Raw genomic sequence first — 17288 nt, 5'->3', positions numbered from 1 at the left:
CCCCCCCCCACAGGCTGTTTGCAGAGCCTCAGGCCTTATCAGGCCTCTTGTGAGTGTTTGGCTGCAAGTCTCCTCTGCCACTTGGGTTTTGGTTGATGATTTAGGGAACTCGATCTCCCTTGTTCAGAACTGTAGATGGATTGAATATTCCCTGGAACTCTTTCTAGATTCTGAATGAGAAATTCTGTTTAAACTGAGCAAAGTGAAGTTAGTCCTGAGTCATAGTCCCATTGCTTGGTTGGAAAACGTGTTCTATAGCACTGCTGTCCCTAGCAGTCACTCCTCAGCATTGGGCCGAGATGAGCATGCTTGTTGCCCACTGAGGCCAGTTAGGTGCTTTGACATTTCACTGTTGGGAAGGGTGGCCTGAGGTCCTTCTGTTCTGCCCATGTGTTCTTCCCTGCATCTGTCCTGGCAGGCTAGCTGGTTGTCGTGTGGCTGTCTTCCCTCAGAGGAATGGTCTCTGTTATCCTTTCCTCAGTCTGTGGTTAGCTACAGTAACCCGCGGTCTGTCACTTACCTTCTTTCTGCACCAAAGCCCGAGGCTAGGCACTGGGGGGTTGAGGGCAGAGACCCTCCTGGGACACGCTGTACACATGAGGCAGGGCGGCGCGGAGGTGGTTAGGAGCCTAGTGGCCACCGCAGGGGTTGAGCCCAGGGCCTTCTCACCTGCTTATTAAAGCTGGCCCTAGCCCAGCTGAGGCCGGTGAGTGGCTCTGAGCACATTTAGTGTGCTGGCTAACTAAGAGGTATTAAGTACACTCGGAACATCACACCTTTCAAACTGGTGATGTGCTTATCAATATGTAACCTCATCTTGTTTTTTTGTCGGTCGTGGGGCTTGAACTGTGGTCCTGGGCGCTGTCCTTGCGCTCTTCAGCTCAAGGCTAATACTCTACCACTTGAGCCATGTGGTGCTGAGGAATCAAACCCAGGGCCTCATGCATGCAAGGCAAGCACTCTACCACCAAGCCACCTTCCCAGCCCTGTTAAATCTCATTTTAATTTTCAACAATTATTTTTTTGTTGTTATTGTTGTCGGTCATAGGTCTTGAACTCTGGGCCTGAACGCTGTCCCTCAGCTCTTCAGCTCAAGGCTAGCACTCTACCACTTGAGCCACTGCGCCACTTCTGGTTTTCTGAGTGGTTAATTGAAGATAAGAGTCTCATGGACTTTAGTGCCTGGGCTGGCTTTGAACTGCGATCCTCAGATCTCAGCCTCCTGAGTAGCTAGGATTACAGGTGTGAGCCACCAGCGCCTGGCTCAACAATGCTTTACCACAGGCACTCCTGGGGCTATGTCACTACCAAAATAAATTAATGGTATCATTTGTTTTTTCGTTTTTTCCATCAGATAGACATTTAGGTTTAATCTCTTAGGTTGGCCTTTTACATCATCCTTTATTTTTGTCCTTTTTATTCCTCCTTCTTTTTCTCCTGGTACTGGGCTTCTACTCCAGGCCCTAGGACTCATGTGGCTTTTTTGCTTACAGCTGGTGCTTTACCACTTGAGTCCCTTCTATCACTTCTTATTAAAACCCATGTGAGATACAGATAGTTGACTTGCATTCTTTGTGAACCAAGAGCCACGCCAGGCCTGTGCGCTTGGGAAGGTGTCAGTGGCTGTGTCTACCTTGCTTCCTAAGCAGGTGGACTACTTTGTGTCAGAGTCAGACTTGGGCCTCATGGTAACTGGCACTGGGTCCTTTCCCATAGCTCTCAGCCCCATACCACCAAGCTACCTTCTGGTTTCTAGAATGTCTGATGGCATAGTTGTGGAGGCCATGGGCTGTGGGAGGTTATGTTGTGAGCTACACATATTTCTAAGGATGTCGCTGTGCTGCAGGGTGAGTGGAGCTAGAACTTTTGACTCTGTGTTTACAGGCTGTGGCCCACTGAGCTTAGATCCAAGACTGCAGCAGAAGCAGGCAGGTCTGGGAGGACAGGTCTTGGTAGAAGAGGACCTGTGTTTGCCTTCCTGCTATAGGAGGAGAATAGCCCTCTCCCAGGGTTTGTGGGTCTCCTTTCCTACCTACATCTTCCAAAGGAGGTTTTCCCTGAAGGCAATTCATGCCCACTTGTCTGCCACAGAGCTGGGGCACTCACCACCTTTGTTATTCGAGGGTCTGCTACTCCAGTGGCCTGGTGATGATGTAGACCAGGCACCTCCAGCTTCCTGCCAGCCAGTACTCTCCCCTTCCCATGGGCAGAGTGCCTTACCCCAGTGGCCTGGGGTAGCTGCCCGATGGACAGCATGTTCCCATTAAAGCTTGTTTGCACAGGGGTGGGTACAGCCCATACCCCACCTCACGAGAGCACGGCCCTGGCCGGTGCTCTGCTGAGCAGTCACCACATCCCAGTGGGCAGCAGGGTGTCTCCGTTTGGGTCTCATCTGGGCTGCTGTGTCATCTCTACAGGAAGATCATGGACTCTGGAGAGTTGGACTTCTACCAGCACGACAAAGTGTGCTCCAATACCTGCCGCAGCACCAAGATCGACCTCTCTGGGGCCCGCGTGTCCCTGAGCAGCCCCACGTCCGCCGAGTACATCCCACTCACACCAGCAGCGGCGGATGGTAGGTGCGGGGCTCAGCACAGCTGTCCTGACCTATCGCCCTCTGGCTGCTGTGTGTGCATCTTAGCTGTCCCCATCTTGGGGGCTCTTCCTTCTCCTGTCTGGGGAATTGTTGGGCTTATTGACAGAGGTGAATGTACTCTTTTCAGACACTTCATTATTAACTTGTAATCCGTATGCAGAGAGGGTACTGAGGGCAGTAAAGGCGCTGCCTGTGCCGGAGGCTCCTCCTGTCCAAGGCCTGTCCTGAGGTATGGCGGCTCCTCTCCACAGGCCGTTTGCAGAGCCTCAGGCCTGTCCTGAGGTATGGCGTCCCCCCCCACAGCCCGTTTGCAGAGCCTCAGGCCTGTCCTGAGGTATGGCGTCCCCCCCCCCACAGGCTGTTTGCAGAGCCTCAGGCCTGTCCTGAGGTATGGCGTCCCCCCCCCACAGGCTGTTTGCAGAGCCTCAGGCCTGTCCTGAGGTATGGCGTCCCCCCCCCACAGGCTGTTTGCAGAGCCTCAGGCCTTATCAGGCCTCTTGTGAGTGTTTGGCTGCAAGTCTCCTCTGCCACTTGGGTTTTGGTTGATGATTTAGGGAACTCGATCTCCCTTGTTCAGAACTGTAGATGGATTGAATATTCCCTGGAACTCTTTCTAGATTCTGAATGAGAAATTCTGTTTAAACTGAGCAAAGTGAAGTTAGTCCTGAGTCATAGTCCCATTGCTTGGTTGGAAAACGTGTTCTATAGCACTGCTGTCCCTAGCAGTCACTCCTCAGCATTGGGCCGAGATGAGCATGCTTGTTGCCCACTGAGGCCAGTTAGGTGCTTTGACATTTCACTGTTGGGAAGGGTGGCCTGAGGTCCTTCTGTTCTGCCCATGTGTTCTTCCCTGCATCTGTCCTGGCAGGCTAGCTGGTTGTCGTGTGGCTGTCTTCCCTCAGAGGAATGGTCTCTGTTATCCTTTCCTCAGTCTGTGGTTAGCTACAGTAACCCGCGGTCTGTCACTTACCTTCTTTCTGCACCAAAGCCCGAGGCTAGGCACTGGGGGGTTGAGGGCAGAGACCCTCCTGGGACACGCTGTACACATGAGGCAGGGCGGCGCGGAGGTGGTTAGGAGCCTAGTGGCCACCGCAGGGGTTGAGCCCAGGGCCTTCTCACCTGCTTATTAAAGCTGGCCCTAGCCCAGCTGAGGCCGGTGAGTGGCTCTGAGCACATTTAGTGTGCTGGCTAACTAAGAGGTATTAAGTACACTCGGAACATCACACCTTTCAAACTGGTGATGTGCTTATCAATATGTAACCTCATCTTGTTTTTTTGTCGGTCGTGGGGCTTGAACTGTGGTCCTGGGCGCTGTCCTTGCGCTCTTCAGCTCAAGGCAAGTGCTCTACTGCTTGAGCCATAGTGCCACTTCTGGTTTTCTAGTGGTTTATTGGAGATAAGAGTCTCACAGACTTTCCTGCCCAGGCTGGCTTTGAACTGCAATGCTCAGGTCTCAGCCTCCTGAGTAGCTAGGATGACAGGTGTGAGCCACCAGCGCCCGGCTTGTAACCTCATCTTTACTGGAGGAACATCTGTTCACTTATTTCTTCAAGCCTTAGTGGTCAGCCAGAATGTCAACCTAATGGGATTGTTTTGTGGGGCACATACACAATTTGGATAGAATTACTACATAATGATCAATAAATAGTGGTATCTTGACAAAAAAGGCTGGCTATGTATGACTGGCTGGTACAAATTGTACCACAGATACCAGCTCCTGAGGAGTGGCATCTGAGCCTCTAAGACTGAAGCACTAGGAAAGGCAGCCAGGATTAAGAATTAGCTCTTCTTGGGGCTGGGAAGGTGGCTCAGTGGTAGAGCACTTGCCTTGCATGCATGAGGCCCTGGATTTGATTCCTCAGCACATAAGCAGAAAAGGCTGGAGGTGGCGCCATGGCTCAAGTGGTAGAGTGCTAGCCTTGAGCTGAAGAGCTCAGGGACAGTGCCTGGGTCCAGAGTTCAGGCCCCACGACCGACAAAAAAAAAAAAAAAAGGAATTAGCTCTTCTGAGCTCTGATGGCTCACACTTGTAATCCTAGCTACTCAGGAGGCTAAGATCTGAGGATCACGGTTCAAAGCCAGCCCGGGCAGTCCGTGAGACTTACTTCCAATTAACCATGAAAAAACTGGAAATGGAGCTGTGGCCTGAGCCAAAAGCACTCAGGGACAGTGCCTAGTCCTTGAGTTCAAGGCTTATGACTGACTTAAAAAAAATAAAAAGATTTAGCTCTTCTGATGGTTTAGTCTCTAACTTGGAACCTCTCAGATCCTCTAATTTGGTTTTTATATGGCTAGTAAGTTTCAGACAGGCTCAATCTATGAAACACATGCATGTATGTCCAAGTTGATTCTGGATATGATATTCACAAGCATGATATCTTTTTGTTGTTGTTGATCCTGGAGTTTAAACTCAGGGCCTGGGTGCTGTCTCTGAGCTCTTTTTGTTCAAGGCTAGCACTCTATCACTTTGAGCCACAGCTCTATTTCCAGTTTTCTGGAAGATAAGAGTCTAATATACTTTCCTGCCCTGGCTGGTTTTGAACCAGGATCCTTAGATCTCAGCATCCTGAGTAGCTAGGATTGCAGGGGCAAGCTGCCAGTGCCCAGCCAACAGTGCATCTTTGATTCAAGTGGAAAAGGCCAGTATAGGGTTGGAAAGCTGGAGCCTGGGAAGGTGGCTCAGTGGTAGAGCGCTTGCCTGGCATGCATGAGGCTCTGGGTTCGATTCCTCAGCACCACATAAGCAGAAAAAGCCAGAAGTGGTGCTGTGGCTCAAGTGGTAGAGTGCTGTCTTGAGCACAAAGAAGCTCAAAGACAGTGCCCAGGCCCTGAGTTCAAGCTCCAGGACTGGCTTAATAAATAAATCAACACACATCTGCCTATTTTCTTTTTTTTTCTTTTTTTTTATTGTGAAAATACTGTACAGAGGGGTTACCATTACATGGGCAAGATAATGAGTACATTTCTTGTCAAGCATTGCAGCCTCCTCCTCTGTTTCCCCTTCCCATCCCACCCTCCCCCTCCCCACCCCCGACACCTGCCTGTTTTCTGAGCCAGGTTGGCACATGAAGCCTCTGTCAGAAACTCAGAACTGCTAAGTGCAAATTGTATGGACAGTTGGGTTTGTAAGCACTGGAAATGAAGTCAGGGATAAGTCAGAATGGATGATTCATTAAACTAGAAATGTAGAAATGTGACAGGCTCTAGCATTATGGTGTCATCAATGAGACACATGGCAACCTGGTCCTCCAGGCTGAGAGCCTGCTGGTGGTCAGCACGGAGGCTTGTAGTGTCAAGTTGCAGACGGTACAGTAAAACATTCCCAGTTGCCAGAACTGGGAAGAGATCTATGATTAAAAATAAACTCCCTGTGAGATAGGAAGTCCTGTGGACACCCTAGTCTGGTTATGTTTGTCAGTTCTGTGAAAATGGGCGGCAGAGGGGTTTAGGTGTAGCCTTGAGGAGATGGGCCTGGGAGGCCGTGGGAACGCCAGGAATGTACACCGTCTGTGCTCTGCTCTTCCTCAGTGAATGGCTCCCCTGCCACAATCACCATCGAGACTTGTGAGGACCCCGGTGACTGGACCACAGCCATTGGAGGTATGGGGTCTGGGGGCTCCTCGGGAGCATGGTGGGCTCATGGGGGAACCGCTTGCCTCTACGGTATCCCACACAGGGTTCCAGCCTCAGGGCATCCTAGGTGCTCCAGTCTCTGCGAGGTGCCTGAGGCAGAGCTCGGCCATGGTCCGCTGGATTTACAGACTCTTGTGGCTTCTCTTTCCTGCTGTGGGCACCTCGTGCATCAACATGCCTTGTGCTCCTGGCCTCTTCCCTCTCTCACAGATGACACATTTGCCTTCTGGCGGGGGCTGAAGGACGCTGGCTTGCTGGACGAGGTTATACAGGAATTCCAGCAGGAGCTGGAAGAGACCATGAAAGGCCTGCAGCAGCGGGTGCAGGACCCCCCGCTGCAGCTCCGAGGTGAGGAGGTCTGAGGGTTCCTATTGCCAGCTGCCTCCAGGTCCTGCTGTGCAGCTGAGATGCACGGAGGAGAGCTGGCATTTGGTGTGCATCATGCTAGGTCTCTTCGGAGCTGACCGCTGGCTAGATTGCAGGGGGGCCAGCCCAGCTCTGGGTTCCAGGCTCTCAGGTTTTTGCTGTGTTCACACCGCTCCTTTAAGATGCTGTCCTTCTCAACAACATCGTGCAGAACTTTGGCATGCTGGACCTGGTGAAGAAGGTGCTGGCCAGCCACAAGTGCCAGATGGATCGCTCACGGGAGCAGTATGCCCGGGACTTGGCAGGTATGTCCTGTGGCATGCCGGGAGTCCGGGGAGGCCTCACACCTCTAGTCCTGTGTCCCCCACTTTCCTAAGACACAGCCACGGCGGTGGGCTTTTCCCTGTGGCCTGGGTGATGGAAAGGTCACAGGTGTCACGCAGAAAAAAGTAAAATTTCAGTGGCTATGCAGACTGCACCAATGCTGGTCAGGGCCCACCTCGGCATTCACTAGCCTCTCTGTGTGAACCAAGTTGTTCATACTTAAGAGAGAAAGCAGAGAGATGAAAAGACCACGGTTGCAGGGAGAGCTGATTGACTCTGTGCTGTCTGTGCATTTGTTCCAAGTTGTTCCTGAAGTTGCTACTCATGTGCAGGTACTGCATATATGTAGGAACAGCCACCTTACTTGGCTGCTTTGGCCTGAAGAGTAGCTTTCCATGTGACACAGCCTGGGACACACTGGCATCAAGGGAAGTCTGGCCCACAGCACTTCCACATGGGAACTGTGGGCCTGAGTCAGCCCAAGAGCCATCAAGAGGCCCACTGCAGCAACCTTCCTATGGCGTGGGGTCCTGTGGTCATCTGGGTTGCTGTTAGTTTGTGATCTACTTGCTGATGTGTTGTGTGTCCCCACGGCCCTGTGCGGATGCCGTCCACCCTCTCCCCGTGCCCCACGGCCCTGTGCGGATGCTGTCCACCCTCTCCCCGTGCCCCACGGCCCTGTGCGGATGCCGTCCACCCTCTCCCCGTGCCCCACGGCCCTGTGCAGATGCCGTCCACCCTCTCCCCGTGCCCCATGGCCCTGTGTGTACCCACGGCCCTGTGCGGATGCCGTCCACCCTCTCCCCGTGCCCCACGGTCCTGTGCGGATGCCGTCCACCCTCTCCCCGTGCCCCACGGCCCTGTGCGGATGCCGTCCACCCTCTCCCCGTGCCCCACGGCCCCACGCCCTGTGCGGATGCCGTCCACCCTCTCCCCGTGCCCCACGGCCCTGTGTGTCCCCACGGCCCTGTGCGGATGCTGTCCACCCTCTCCCCATGCCCCACGGCCCTGTGCGGATGCTGTCCACCCTCTCCCCGTGCCCCACGGCCCTGTGCGGATGCCGTCCACCCTCTCCCCGTGCCCCACGGCCCTGTGCGGATGCCGTCCACCCTCTCCTCGTGCCCCACGGCCCTGTGTGTCCCCACAGCCCTGGAGCAGCAGTGTGATGAACACCGCCGCCGTGCCAAAGAGCTGAAGCACAAGTCCCAGCACCTCAGCAATGTGCTCATGACGCTGACGCCGGTCTCCCTGCCATCCCCTATGAAGCGGCCCCGTCTTGCGCGGGCCACATCGGGACCAGCTGCCATGGCTTCACAGGTGCTTACACAGTCTGCACAGATCGCCCTTGCCCCAGGCATGCCCATGTCTCAGCTGACCAGTGTGCCGCTAGGCAAGGTGGTCTCCACGCTGCCCTCCACGCTGCCCTCCACGGTCCTGGGCAAAGGCTCCCCGCAGGCTCCCCCAGCCACTTCACCGGCCTCCCCACTGCTTGGGGGCTACACAGTCCTGGCCTCCTCAGGCTCCACCTTCCCCAGCACGGTAGAGATCCACCCAGACACGTCCAGCCTCACGGTGCTGAGCACAGCAGCCATGCAGGACGGGAGCACGGTGCTGAAGGTGGTCAGCCCGCTGCAGCTACTCACCCTGCCTGGCCTGGGCCCCACCCTGCAGAGTGTGGCCCAGGCAGCGCCGGCAGGCAGCACGATCGTGACCGTGCCCACGGCGGCCGCCCCGGGGCCTGAGGAGCACACGGCCACCATCGAGGTGGCTGCTGTGGCAGGGGACCATGAGCAGAAGTAGCTGGCGGGGAGGGTGAGCCCCTAGGGTGTGGACCGGCTGGCTCTCCTCAGACCACTGCGGGCAGAGGCTGCGGGGCTGGCTCAGCACAGGCAGGTCTCAGGGGCTGAACCAAAGAGAGGAATTGCCAGATGAATCAAGAGAAGAAGAAAAAAGGGACAGAATGATGCCAGCAACCTGGAAAATCAGTCTTCAAGTTCAAAACTTACTCCCCTTTTTTCTTGGGAAATATACTTTTCCATCTGTTGCTTATTATCCTGTTTACACATTGGGCCTTGAACAGGAGGTGGGGGGCAAGGACCAAGAGGAGGCCTGGGTGCGCCCCATGACGCGGCAGACCTGTGGCGGCGGCCTGAGTCACTGGTGGCGCCAAGGCCCAGCTGAGCCCTGGTGCGCCCCGAGCAGGCCTTCTGGGCACATTACTGACACATGTCTTGGGGACTGAACCCAAGTGTGGTAACCCATGGATCCTATGGATTTGGTTTCTTCCCACAGTTTTCTGTAGGTTTAGTGTAGCCAGTGCCCGCTCTCCTGCTGGTGTGGGACACGCCCCCAGGGCTGGGGTGCAGACCCCAGGTGGGGCCCCTCTCCTCTCCCTACAGGTGCTCAGGTGTGGTCTGGGCGCCTTTGCACATGGGTTGCAGGTGTTTCTAAGTGAATTCCTTAGTAGGCTTCTAGGAAGAATCAAATTTATAGCATTTTCAACCAAAATAATGCTGAGTGCCTAGGCTCCTGAGTTGGCCCTGGGAGGGGCCGGGGCTGTGTATGCGCTGCTCAGTGCCGGGGTCCTGGACAGATCCCTTCCCAAGACCAAGCTTTGTGGAGGGTTTCTGTGGGTGTGCCTTCAGACTTGGGGTGGCTCAGAAGGCTCTGGTGTACAGCCTTCTGTTGGAGCCTCCATAATAGCCCTCATCTCCCTGAGTTTCCCTGGAGGTGGAACCGAGACCCCCCAGCTGACAGTGTTCCCCATCCCCAGAGACAGCACCAGGGCCTACAGGGAGGCTGCCCAGACCCTGTTCAGGACAAGGTAGGAGAGGTGGGACCCGGGATGCTGAAGGGGGGGTATGTGGGAGGTGAGGGGGGCTGTGCTCCAGGCCATAGCCCCTGGAGGCAGGTGTTCAGAAAGAATGGAGCCCTGGCTACTGTAGGGCACCTTAGACTGAGCCTCAGGAGCTGTCTGCAGAATTGCTGCTGGCTCTGTTGACGGGAGCTCTTCCTTTCTGGGGCCTTGCAGCAGGAGAGGGCCTGCCATTCCGTCCACTGCTTTGAAGGGAACTGGCCACCCTTTTGTCCATCTCTCCATCCCTGTGACTGCCCAGGCCTCCCCTCCACACCTTTGCTGTGACCTGGGCCCCTACCGCCTCCCCACACCGTGTCAAGCTACTGAGGTTCAATCTCGTTTTCCTTCTGTTACATCCTTGTTCACTGTGGTCATGATCAGTTGGTTTTGGCTGATGTTTACCTGTTTGTGTACATACTCATTTTTTTTTTTTTGAGTTGCAAGCCCTGTTTTATGTGGCACTGTGACCCCATGGCCATCAAGAGTCTGCAGGGTTGGTGCTGCCTAGCAGGCTCTCCGGTCCCCACCCCACCAGCTCAGATTCGAGTAGATAGTGTCATCAGTAAAACACCTCCGGCCCTGGGAGCCAGGGGCTTGCAGGGCCTTTCCTTGGCCCATGTCCAAGGTGCTCTCTCTGTCTTTTGAGTTGTGGGTCAGTTTCCCTTTGTAAGAACAAGATTGGGACCTTTTCAGCCCTCACCCCTTAGTCCATGGAGGTACTGGAAGTTGAAGTTAATTTCAGAGCCATATTAAAAAAGAGCCCCAGCCAGCTTCGGGTTGATTCCCCGTTCCTCCACCCTCCTGTAGCCACCCACAGACATCTCTCCAGCCTCCTGGCAGGGAGGAGAGGAAGCCCAGCCCTGCGGGAGGAGGTGTGCTCAGCGCCTCACCACTTGCTGGTGCCTGCCTCCTGCAGACCCTGCGGGCGCCTCAGGGCCACTGCCCTCCCCACCCCCCCCCCGCCAGGCCTCTAGAGGAAAGAGCCCTCCTGTCACGCTCAGACATGGGTGTTCTTGGCTGCCTGGTGTGTGGGTTTTGCAGAGGGTACAGGCTTCTCCTTGGGCCTGTCAAGGGGCACTGGGAAAAGCAGTGTTTGAGTTCCACTTTGTGTGTTGTTTTTGCGAGCGTCTGCTTGGTACTTTAATTTGAAATAAAAACTTTTTTTTTCCTAATGTATGTGTCTGTTTGCAATGAGAAGCTGTGTGGAAGGCAACGATTTGAACTTTGAACGATGCCCCCAGTGGGTATTGCCAGCTTGTCCCGGGTGGGCCTGCATGCTGAGTCCTCTTCATGCCTCCAGTTGTGGTCTATGGCCCGTGACCCGAGCCTCCTAAGCTGCAGCAGCTGGTGTAATACCAGGTGCCAGTATGCAGCCAGGTTTCCTGAGCCTTACCTGGGCCCTGAGCACCTTCACTCTGCTGCTGCATCAGACTCCCACAGACTGTGAGGTCGGAGTCCAGGGTTCACTGTGACTGAGGGATGTTCTGAGTACTGAAGAAGAGCCTTGATCCAAAGCTGGGATCCCAAGGAGAGGCCATTCCTGTCAGACCGGTTCTGTACCCTTTCTGCTGACCTTGTCCGGGGCCCCATGGGTCTCAGGATTCCACTCTTGAGTTTGACACTCTCTGTGTACTTTGAAAGTCAGGGTGGAGGCAGCCTTGAAGTAGGTGTGTCTTCAGCTCTGAAGACCTGTCCTGATTGCCGCCCTTCCTTCCACACACACACACTGCTTACGTGGAGCTTGTGGATGTGTCCTGGACCTGTCCTGATTGCCGCCCTTCCTTCCACACACACACACTGCTTACGTGGAGCTTGTGGATGTGTCCTGGACCTTTCCTGTCAAGTTCACACTTGGGCAGCTTCATGTCTGCTGCCTCCCCGACCCGCAGAAGATCTGAGGCACCTCAGATTTCATGGGTCCAAAACAGAATTCCTGCTTTTCTCTCCTAAACCTGTCTTTGCAGGGAGGGGTGCCCACAAGCATCCAGGTGCTCAGGCCATCTTCCTGGAAGCTCACCTGGTCAAAGCCCTTCCATCTCTCTGGCCAGGAGGACCTCCCTGCCCTGGCCTCTGCCTCACACTCTGCATTGCCAGTTTGCCTATGTGATGGTCTCTCCTGGTCACTCAAGTGCCAATAGTGCCTGGGTCACTTCTGCTGTCCCTAAGAGGGCTGTACCTCACTGATAGTCAGACCTTGAGACACCGTCTTCCTGACATTTGGGGGTCCACGCGGGCTGTACCTCACTGATAGTTAGACCTTGAGATACCGTCTTCCTGACATTTGGGGGTCCACGCGGGCTGTACCTCACTGATAGACCTTGAGACACCGTCTTCCTGACATTTGGGGGTCCACGCGGGCTGCACCTCACTGATAGTTAGACCTTGAGACACCGTCTTCCTGACATTTGGGGGTCCACGCGGGCTGCACCTCACTGATAGTTAGACCTTAGATACCGTCTTCCTGACATTTGGGGGTCCACGCGGGCTGTACCTCACTGATAGTTAGACCTTGAGATACCATCTTCCTGACATTTGGGGGTCCACGCGGGCTGCACCTCACTGATAGTTAGACCTTGAGACACCATCTTCCTGACATTTGGGGGTCCACGCGGGCTGTAGATTATGAATCTGTGAGCTTAGAAGAACCACCTCTTGCCTCTAGGTATTTAGTAGATGTCCCTTAGGGCAGGCTCCAGCACTGGCTGTCCTGGGTGGACAGTGAAGAAGTGAGGGGCAGCCTGCCTGCTCGGACTCCTTGTACTGCAGAGTGCAGTGTACCAGGTGGTGCTCAGAAATAGTCTGCTGTCTGGGTAGACCTGTTTGTCTGTCTAGCTTTGGCTACTGTGAATAAAGCCATTATCAGCCACTGTGTTGTAGTGTTTGTGTGTTTTCTTTCTGCTTTTTTCTTAGCATATGTTAATTATGCAAAGGAGTTCCGTTGTAATATTCCCATATATACTCATAATGCACTTCAGTCAAATTCATCCCCCTTTATTTACTCAAAGGAAGTAGAAAACACATTAGTGTGCTTTGTTATTGTCACTTTTTCTTTTGAGTAAATGCTGGTATCATTGCTGGTTTATATGGTGAGGCTGCTGTCTTTGTAAGAGATTATTGAATTGTAAAGTGGTGCAGAGCAGCTGTTCTGATTTGCATCCCCACCAGCAACAAATGGGGAGTTCCTGTTGTTCCACATCCACACCAGCCTTTGGTACCCTCAGTACTCTGAAATGTAGCTATTGTAATAGGTGTACAATGGTATCTCATTGTTGCTTGTTTCATTCTGTGTTATTGAGACACAGGCTCTCCAGCTAGTGTCAAGCCTAGACTGGCCTTGAACTCAGCCTCTCTAGTGCTAAGATTACAGGTGTATACCACCATGCCTGTCTTTGTTACCAATTGTAATGAAATGTATAAGTCCATAACAATGTATGACTGATCTGGAGTAACTTCATATATGTTTAACATTGTGCACATCTCCTATTGGGAAATATCTGTGTCTTTTACCCATTTTTAATGTTTCATTTTCTTATTCAGTTTTCTTCTGATTGTGGTTTTTCTTTTCTTTTTCTTGGCAGTGCTGGAGCAAACACTCTACCATTGTGTTAAATCCCCAATCTGTCTTTTTGTTTTTGTTTTCTTACCAATACCGATTGGAGATCAGAGACTCATGGATGTTTTTGCCTGGGCAGGCTTTGAACCATGATTTTCAGATCTCAGCTTCCTGAATAGCTAGGATTACAGGAATGAGCCCCAAGTACCTGCTCATTGGCTGGTATCTTTTGAAGAGCAATTACAAAAAATATTTCTAGCTAGGCACCAGTGGCTCACGCCTGTAATCCTAGCTACTTAGGAGGCTGAGATCTGAGGATTGTGGTTCAAAGCCAGCCTCTGCAGGAAAGTCCATGAGACTCTTTTTTTTTTTTTTTGTCGGTCGTGGGGCTTGAACTCTGGGCCTGGGCGCTGTCCCTCAGCTCTTCAGCTCAAGGCGAGCGCTCTACCACTTGAGCCACAGCGCCACTTCCGGTTTTCTGGTGGTTTATTGGAGATAGGAGTCTCACGGTCTTTCCTGCCCGGGCTGGCTTTGAACCTCGATCCTCAGATCTCAGCCTCCTGAGTAGCTAGGATGACAGGCGTGAGCCACCTGCGCCTGGCTTCCATGAGACTCTTATCTCCAATAAACCAACAGAAAACTGGAAGTGGCGCTGTAGCTCAAGTGGTAGAGCGCTCACCTTGAGCTGAAGAGCTGAGGGACAGCACCCAGGCCCAGAGTTCAAGCCCCACAACTGACCAAAACAAAAAAAATTCTGAAACCTAATTTATCAAAATTTTTCTTAATACTTTTCATGTCTTTCAAAGCCTTCATAGCCTACCAGGCTGTGGGGCACTCTGGGTTTCTCTTAGCAGCTCTATGGCCGCAGATGATTTCTCTTGAGCTGATTTTGGGTCTTCCCTTCAGTGGGTCTATCTGTTGGGAACACCCTCTGTGGGCCTATGCTGGAGTGACCTCGGCAGCTGTCCGGATTTCTACCACTGGGAAGAAATGTGTAACCAGCACACTCTCCCCCACATGAGTGCACGCTTCCATCCAAGGTTTGGCTTCCTGTCTGGGAGGGAGGGCCCGGGGCGGACAAGGTAGGTGTCAAAGTGCTGCTTGGATGAGTCACACCAGCTGAGAGACCAGGACTGCAGGGCCGCAGCTGGGCCTGACCTTGGGACCATGACTGGCAGCAGAGCTGCCGAGTGAGTGGCAGAGGGTGCGATGGGCGGGCTGCCTTTAACCACTGGGCTACACACATGGGAGGAGGCTTGGTTCACGGGAAATGAAACGTAGGAAGATAGTTTGTCTTTATGAAGAGTTGGAAACGTACTGCAAAGAACTGTACCTTTTTATTGATTTGGATTTTTTCCATCTGTTGCTATAGTATTTATAAATCTGTATGTGTACACATGTACATACATGTATGTATATGCATGTACATGTATGTTTTTGAATATGTATATTTATTACACACATGTACATATACATATTCCTGAACCCTTGGAGAATAAGAGGCTGTGACCTTACCCTAACATTATGGTGTATGTTTTCTAAGAACAGGGATCTATAATGTGAAAGCCGGGATTTGACCCTGATATGGGCATGGAGCCTTGATTATTAAGTATTGATATTATTGATATTGGCATTAAAACTGTGTTAACTCTACTGAGTTCATACTTTTTCTTCCTCTTAGCATCAGCTTTGGCTTTGCATGCTGTATTTGTTGCGGGGTGTTGGATGGACACTCGGATGCAAGGACGTGTTGGGCATGTCTGCTTTCAGCCAGGACACTGGGAGGGTAAGACTTGGGGCCAGGATTTTGTGGAATGCATATTGAAGAGGCTGAGGGATATGAGTGTCTGGGGAATAGGAGAAGCATGGGTTCTAAGATTAAATGCAGGCAGATCTGGCCTGGTCTGGTCTGGGAGGCCAGTGGGCAGGAATGGTGGTTCTGGCTTTAGCACAGTTGAGAGAGGCCAGAGATCTGTCTGTCCATGGCAACATTCTAGGCCCATGTGCAGTATCTACACAATTGGTACCTGAGCCGATACGTTTTGTTGATCATTTCCATTAAGGAGATCCACACTTGGTACAAAAACAAAAACCAAAGGTGACTGGGTACTGGTGGCTCATGCCTGTCATCCTAGCTACTCAGGAGGCAGAGATCTGAGGATCACGGTTCTAAGCCAACCTGGGCAGGAAAGTCGGTGAGACTGCTATCTCCAATTAACTATCAAAAGCCAGAAGTGGACCTGTAGCTCAACGTGGTAGAGCACTAGCTATTAGGAAAATGGAGGAGAAAGGAAGAAGACAAACAGGACTCGATCTTTCACAGGTGATGAAGTTTATTGAGATATAGCAGTAAAGGGCACAGTCTTCCCGTGGGCTTGGAGACTGTTTAAAGAAGTGGGACAGGAGTGGGTATTGATGAGGTCTGAGCGAGGAGGCAGAGGTGAATGGGGGGTGAGGGCTTTTCTGTTAGGCCTCCAATGGGTTGTTTACAGCAGGCTTAGGTAGATTACCCTGCCTGTGTCAGACAGTCCGCACCTGTCTTTGGAGGTTTGCTTGATGTCTGTATGCACCCGGGAAAACAGGGTGGGCGTCAATCCTTCACTAACGTTGAGCAAAAAAGCTTAGGGACAGTGCCCAGGCCCTGAGTTCAGACCCCAAGATCAGCACAAATAATAATGATAAAACAACACTGCTGCCAAAGCCAAGAGAGAACAACAAGTTTCCCACCTGCCACAACCAGTTTACTTCTGATTTCGGTAATAGGTTCCTGTACTTTACAGGCTTTTTGGTTCCTTTCTGTACCCATGGTTACACACACCTCAGTTCCTCAGCCAAGTGCCTTGGGAAACAGTTGCAGAAAGGTGGAGCTGTTCTCTTTTCCACGGCATTCAAGCCTTCCCTGTGTGGAAGGCTGCTGGTCAGGTGACCTGTGCTGAGTAAGGTGCGTCCAGTCTGTGCCATGAGAAGAGAGGCCGCCATGAGCAGAGCCAGACACCACCGTCTCTGGGCCTGTCCCTGGAATGACGGGGTATGCTAATTGTTGTTCTGCTGGGGCCCTTTTGAGCCTAAAGCTCCAACTGAGAGTGTGTGGCCTTGCTGATTAAGCAGTGGAGAACATAATCATGTGGTTCTATCTTGCATTTTCTTCACACTAAGGATAACCCTTTCTTAATCCTAGTTCTTCTTTCTTTCTTTTTCTTTTTCTTTTTTTGTTGATTGTGGGCTTGAACTCTGGGCCTGGGCACTGTCCCTCAGCTCTTCAGCTCAAGGCAAGCGTGCTACTGCTTGAGCCACAGTGCCACGTCCAGTTTTCTAGTGATTTATTGGAAATAAGAGTCTCACGGACTCTGCCCAGGCTGGCTTTGAACCGGGATTCTCAGATCTCAGCCTCCTGAGTAGCTAGGATGACAGGTGTGAGCCACCAGTGCCCGGCTATGGCTCAGTTTTCTTTTTTCTTTTTTTCCCGCCCCCCCTATGGCTCAGTTTTCTAACAGTGCTAAACGTATTCACAGGGCTGCAGGCCTTTGTGGTAGGAGTCAGCCTGCAGATTCCAGCTTTCTAATAAAGACTCCCAATTCGACCTCTCAAAATGTGGCTTCTGTTTCTCATCTCATGGCTGGATTCACCTTACGACAGTCTTTTTACTGTTTTCTTTTCCTGCCCATTCTTGGTTATGCAATGCTTTTCCGAATGAACTTTAGAGCTAGCACGTATACTTGCCCCCAGTTCTTGTTTTTTGTTGGTTCTGGAGCTTGAACTCAGGGCTTGGGCACAGTCACTGAGCTTCTGTGCTTAAGGCTAATGCTCTATCACTTTGAGCTACAGCTCCACTTCTGGTTTGGGGGTAGTGAATTGGAGATAAGAATTTTACAGGGCTGGGAAGGTGGCTCAGTGGTAGAGCACTTGCCTTGCATGCATGAGGCCCTGGGTTCGATTCCTCAGCACCACATAAGCAAAAA

The 17288-nt window shown here is 52.4% G+C and overlaps 1 protein-coding gene across 1 annotated transcript in view; it reads left to right on the top strand.

The window, feature by feature from the left end:
- The window catches only part of Gmeb2 (glucocorticoid modulatory element binding protein 2), a 16840-nt gene extending 7872 nt beyond the window's left edge, over positions 1-8968 (top strand). Inside the window, exons 4-8 of the mRNA XM_013030335.1 lie at positions 2418-2575; positions 6125-6196; positions 6440-6577; positions 6778-6900; positions 8067-8968. Coding sequence (XP_012885789.1) covers positions 2418-2575; positions 6125-6196; positions 6440-6577; positions 6778-6900; positions 8067-8719 — 1144 coding nt within the window. The 3' untranslated portion in view covers positions 8720-8968. The remainder of the gene's footprint in view (positions 1-2417; positions 2576-6124; positions 6197-6439; positions 6578-6777; positions 6901-8066) is intronic.
- The last annotated feature ends 8320 nt before the right edge of the window (positions 8969-17288 follow it).

This window comes from Dipodomys ordii, unplaced genomic scaffold (genome assembly GCF_000151885.1).
Source record: "Dipodomys ordii isolate 6190 unplaced genomic scaffold, Dord_2.0 Scaffold129, whole genome shotgun sequence".
In the NCBI taxonomy this organism is placed as follows: domain Eukaryota; kingdom Metazoa; phylum Chordata; class Mammalia; order Rodentia; family Heteromyidae; genus Dipodomys; species Dipodomys ordii.
The sequence above is the reverse complement of the archived record's forward strand: the minus strand, read 5'-3'. Positions and strand labels throughout refer to the sequence as shown.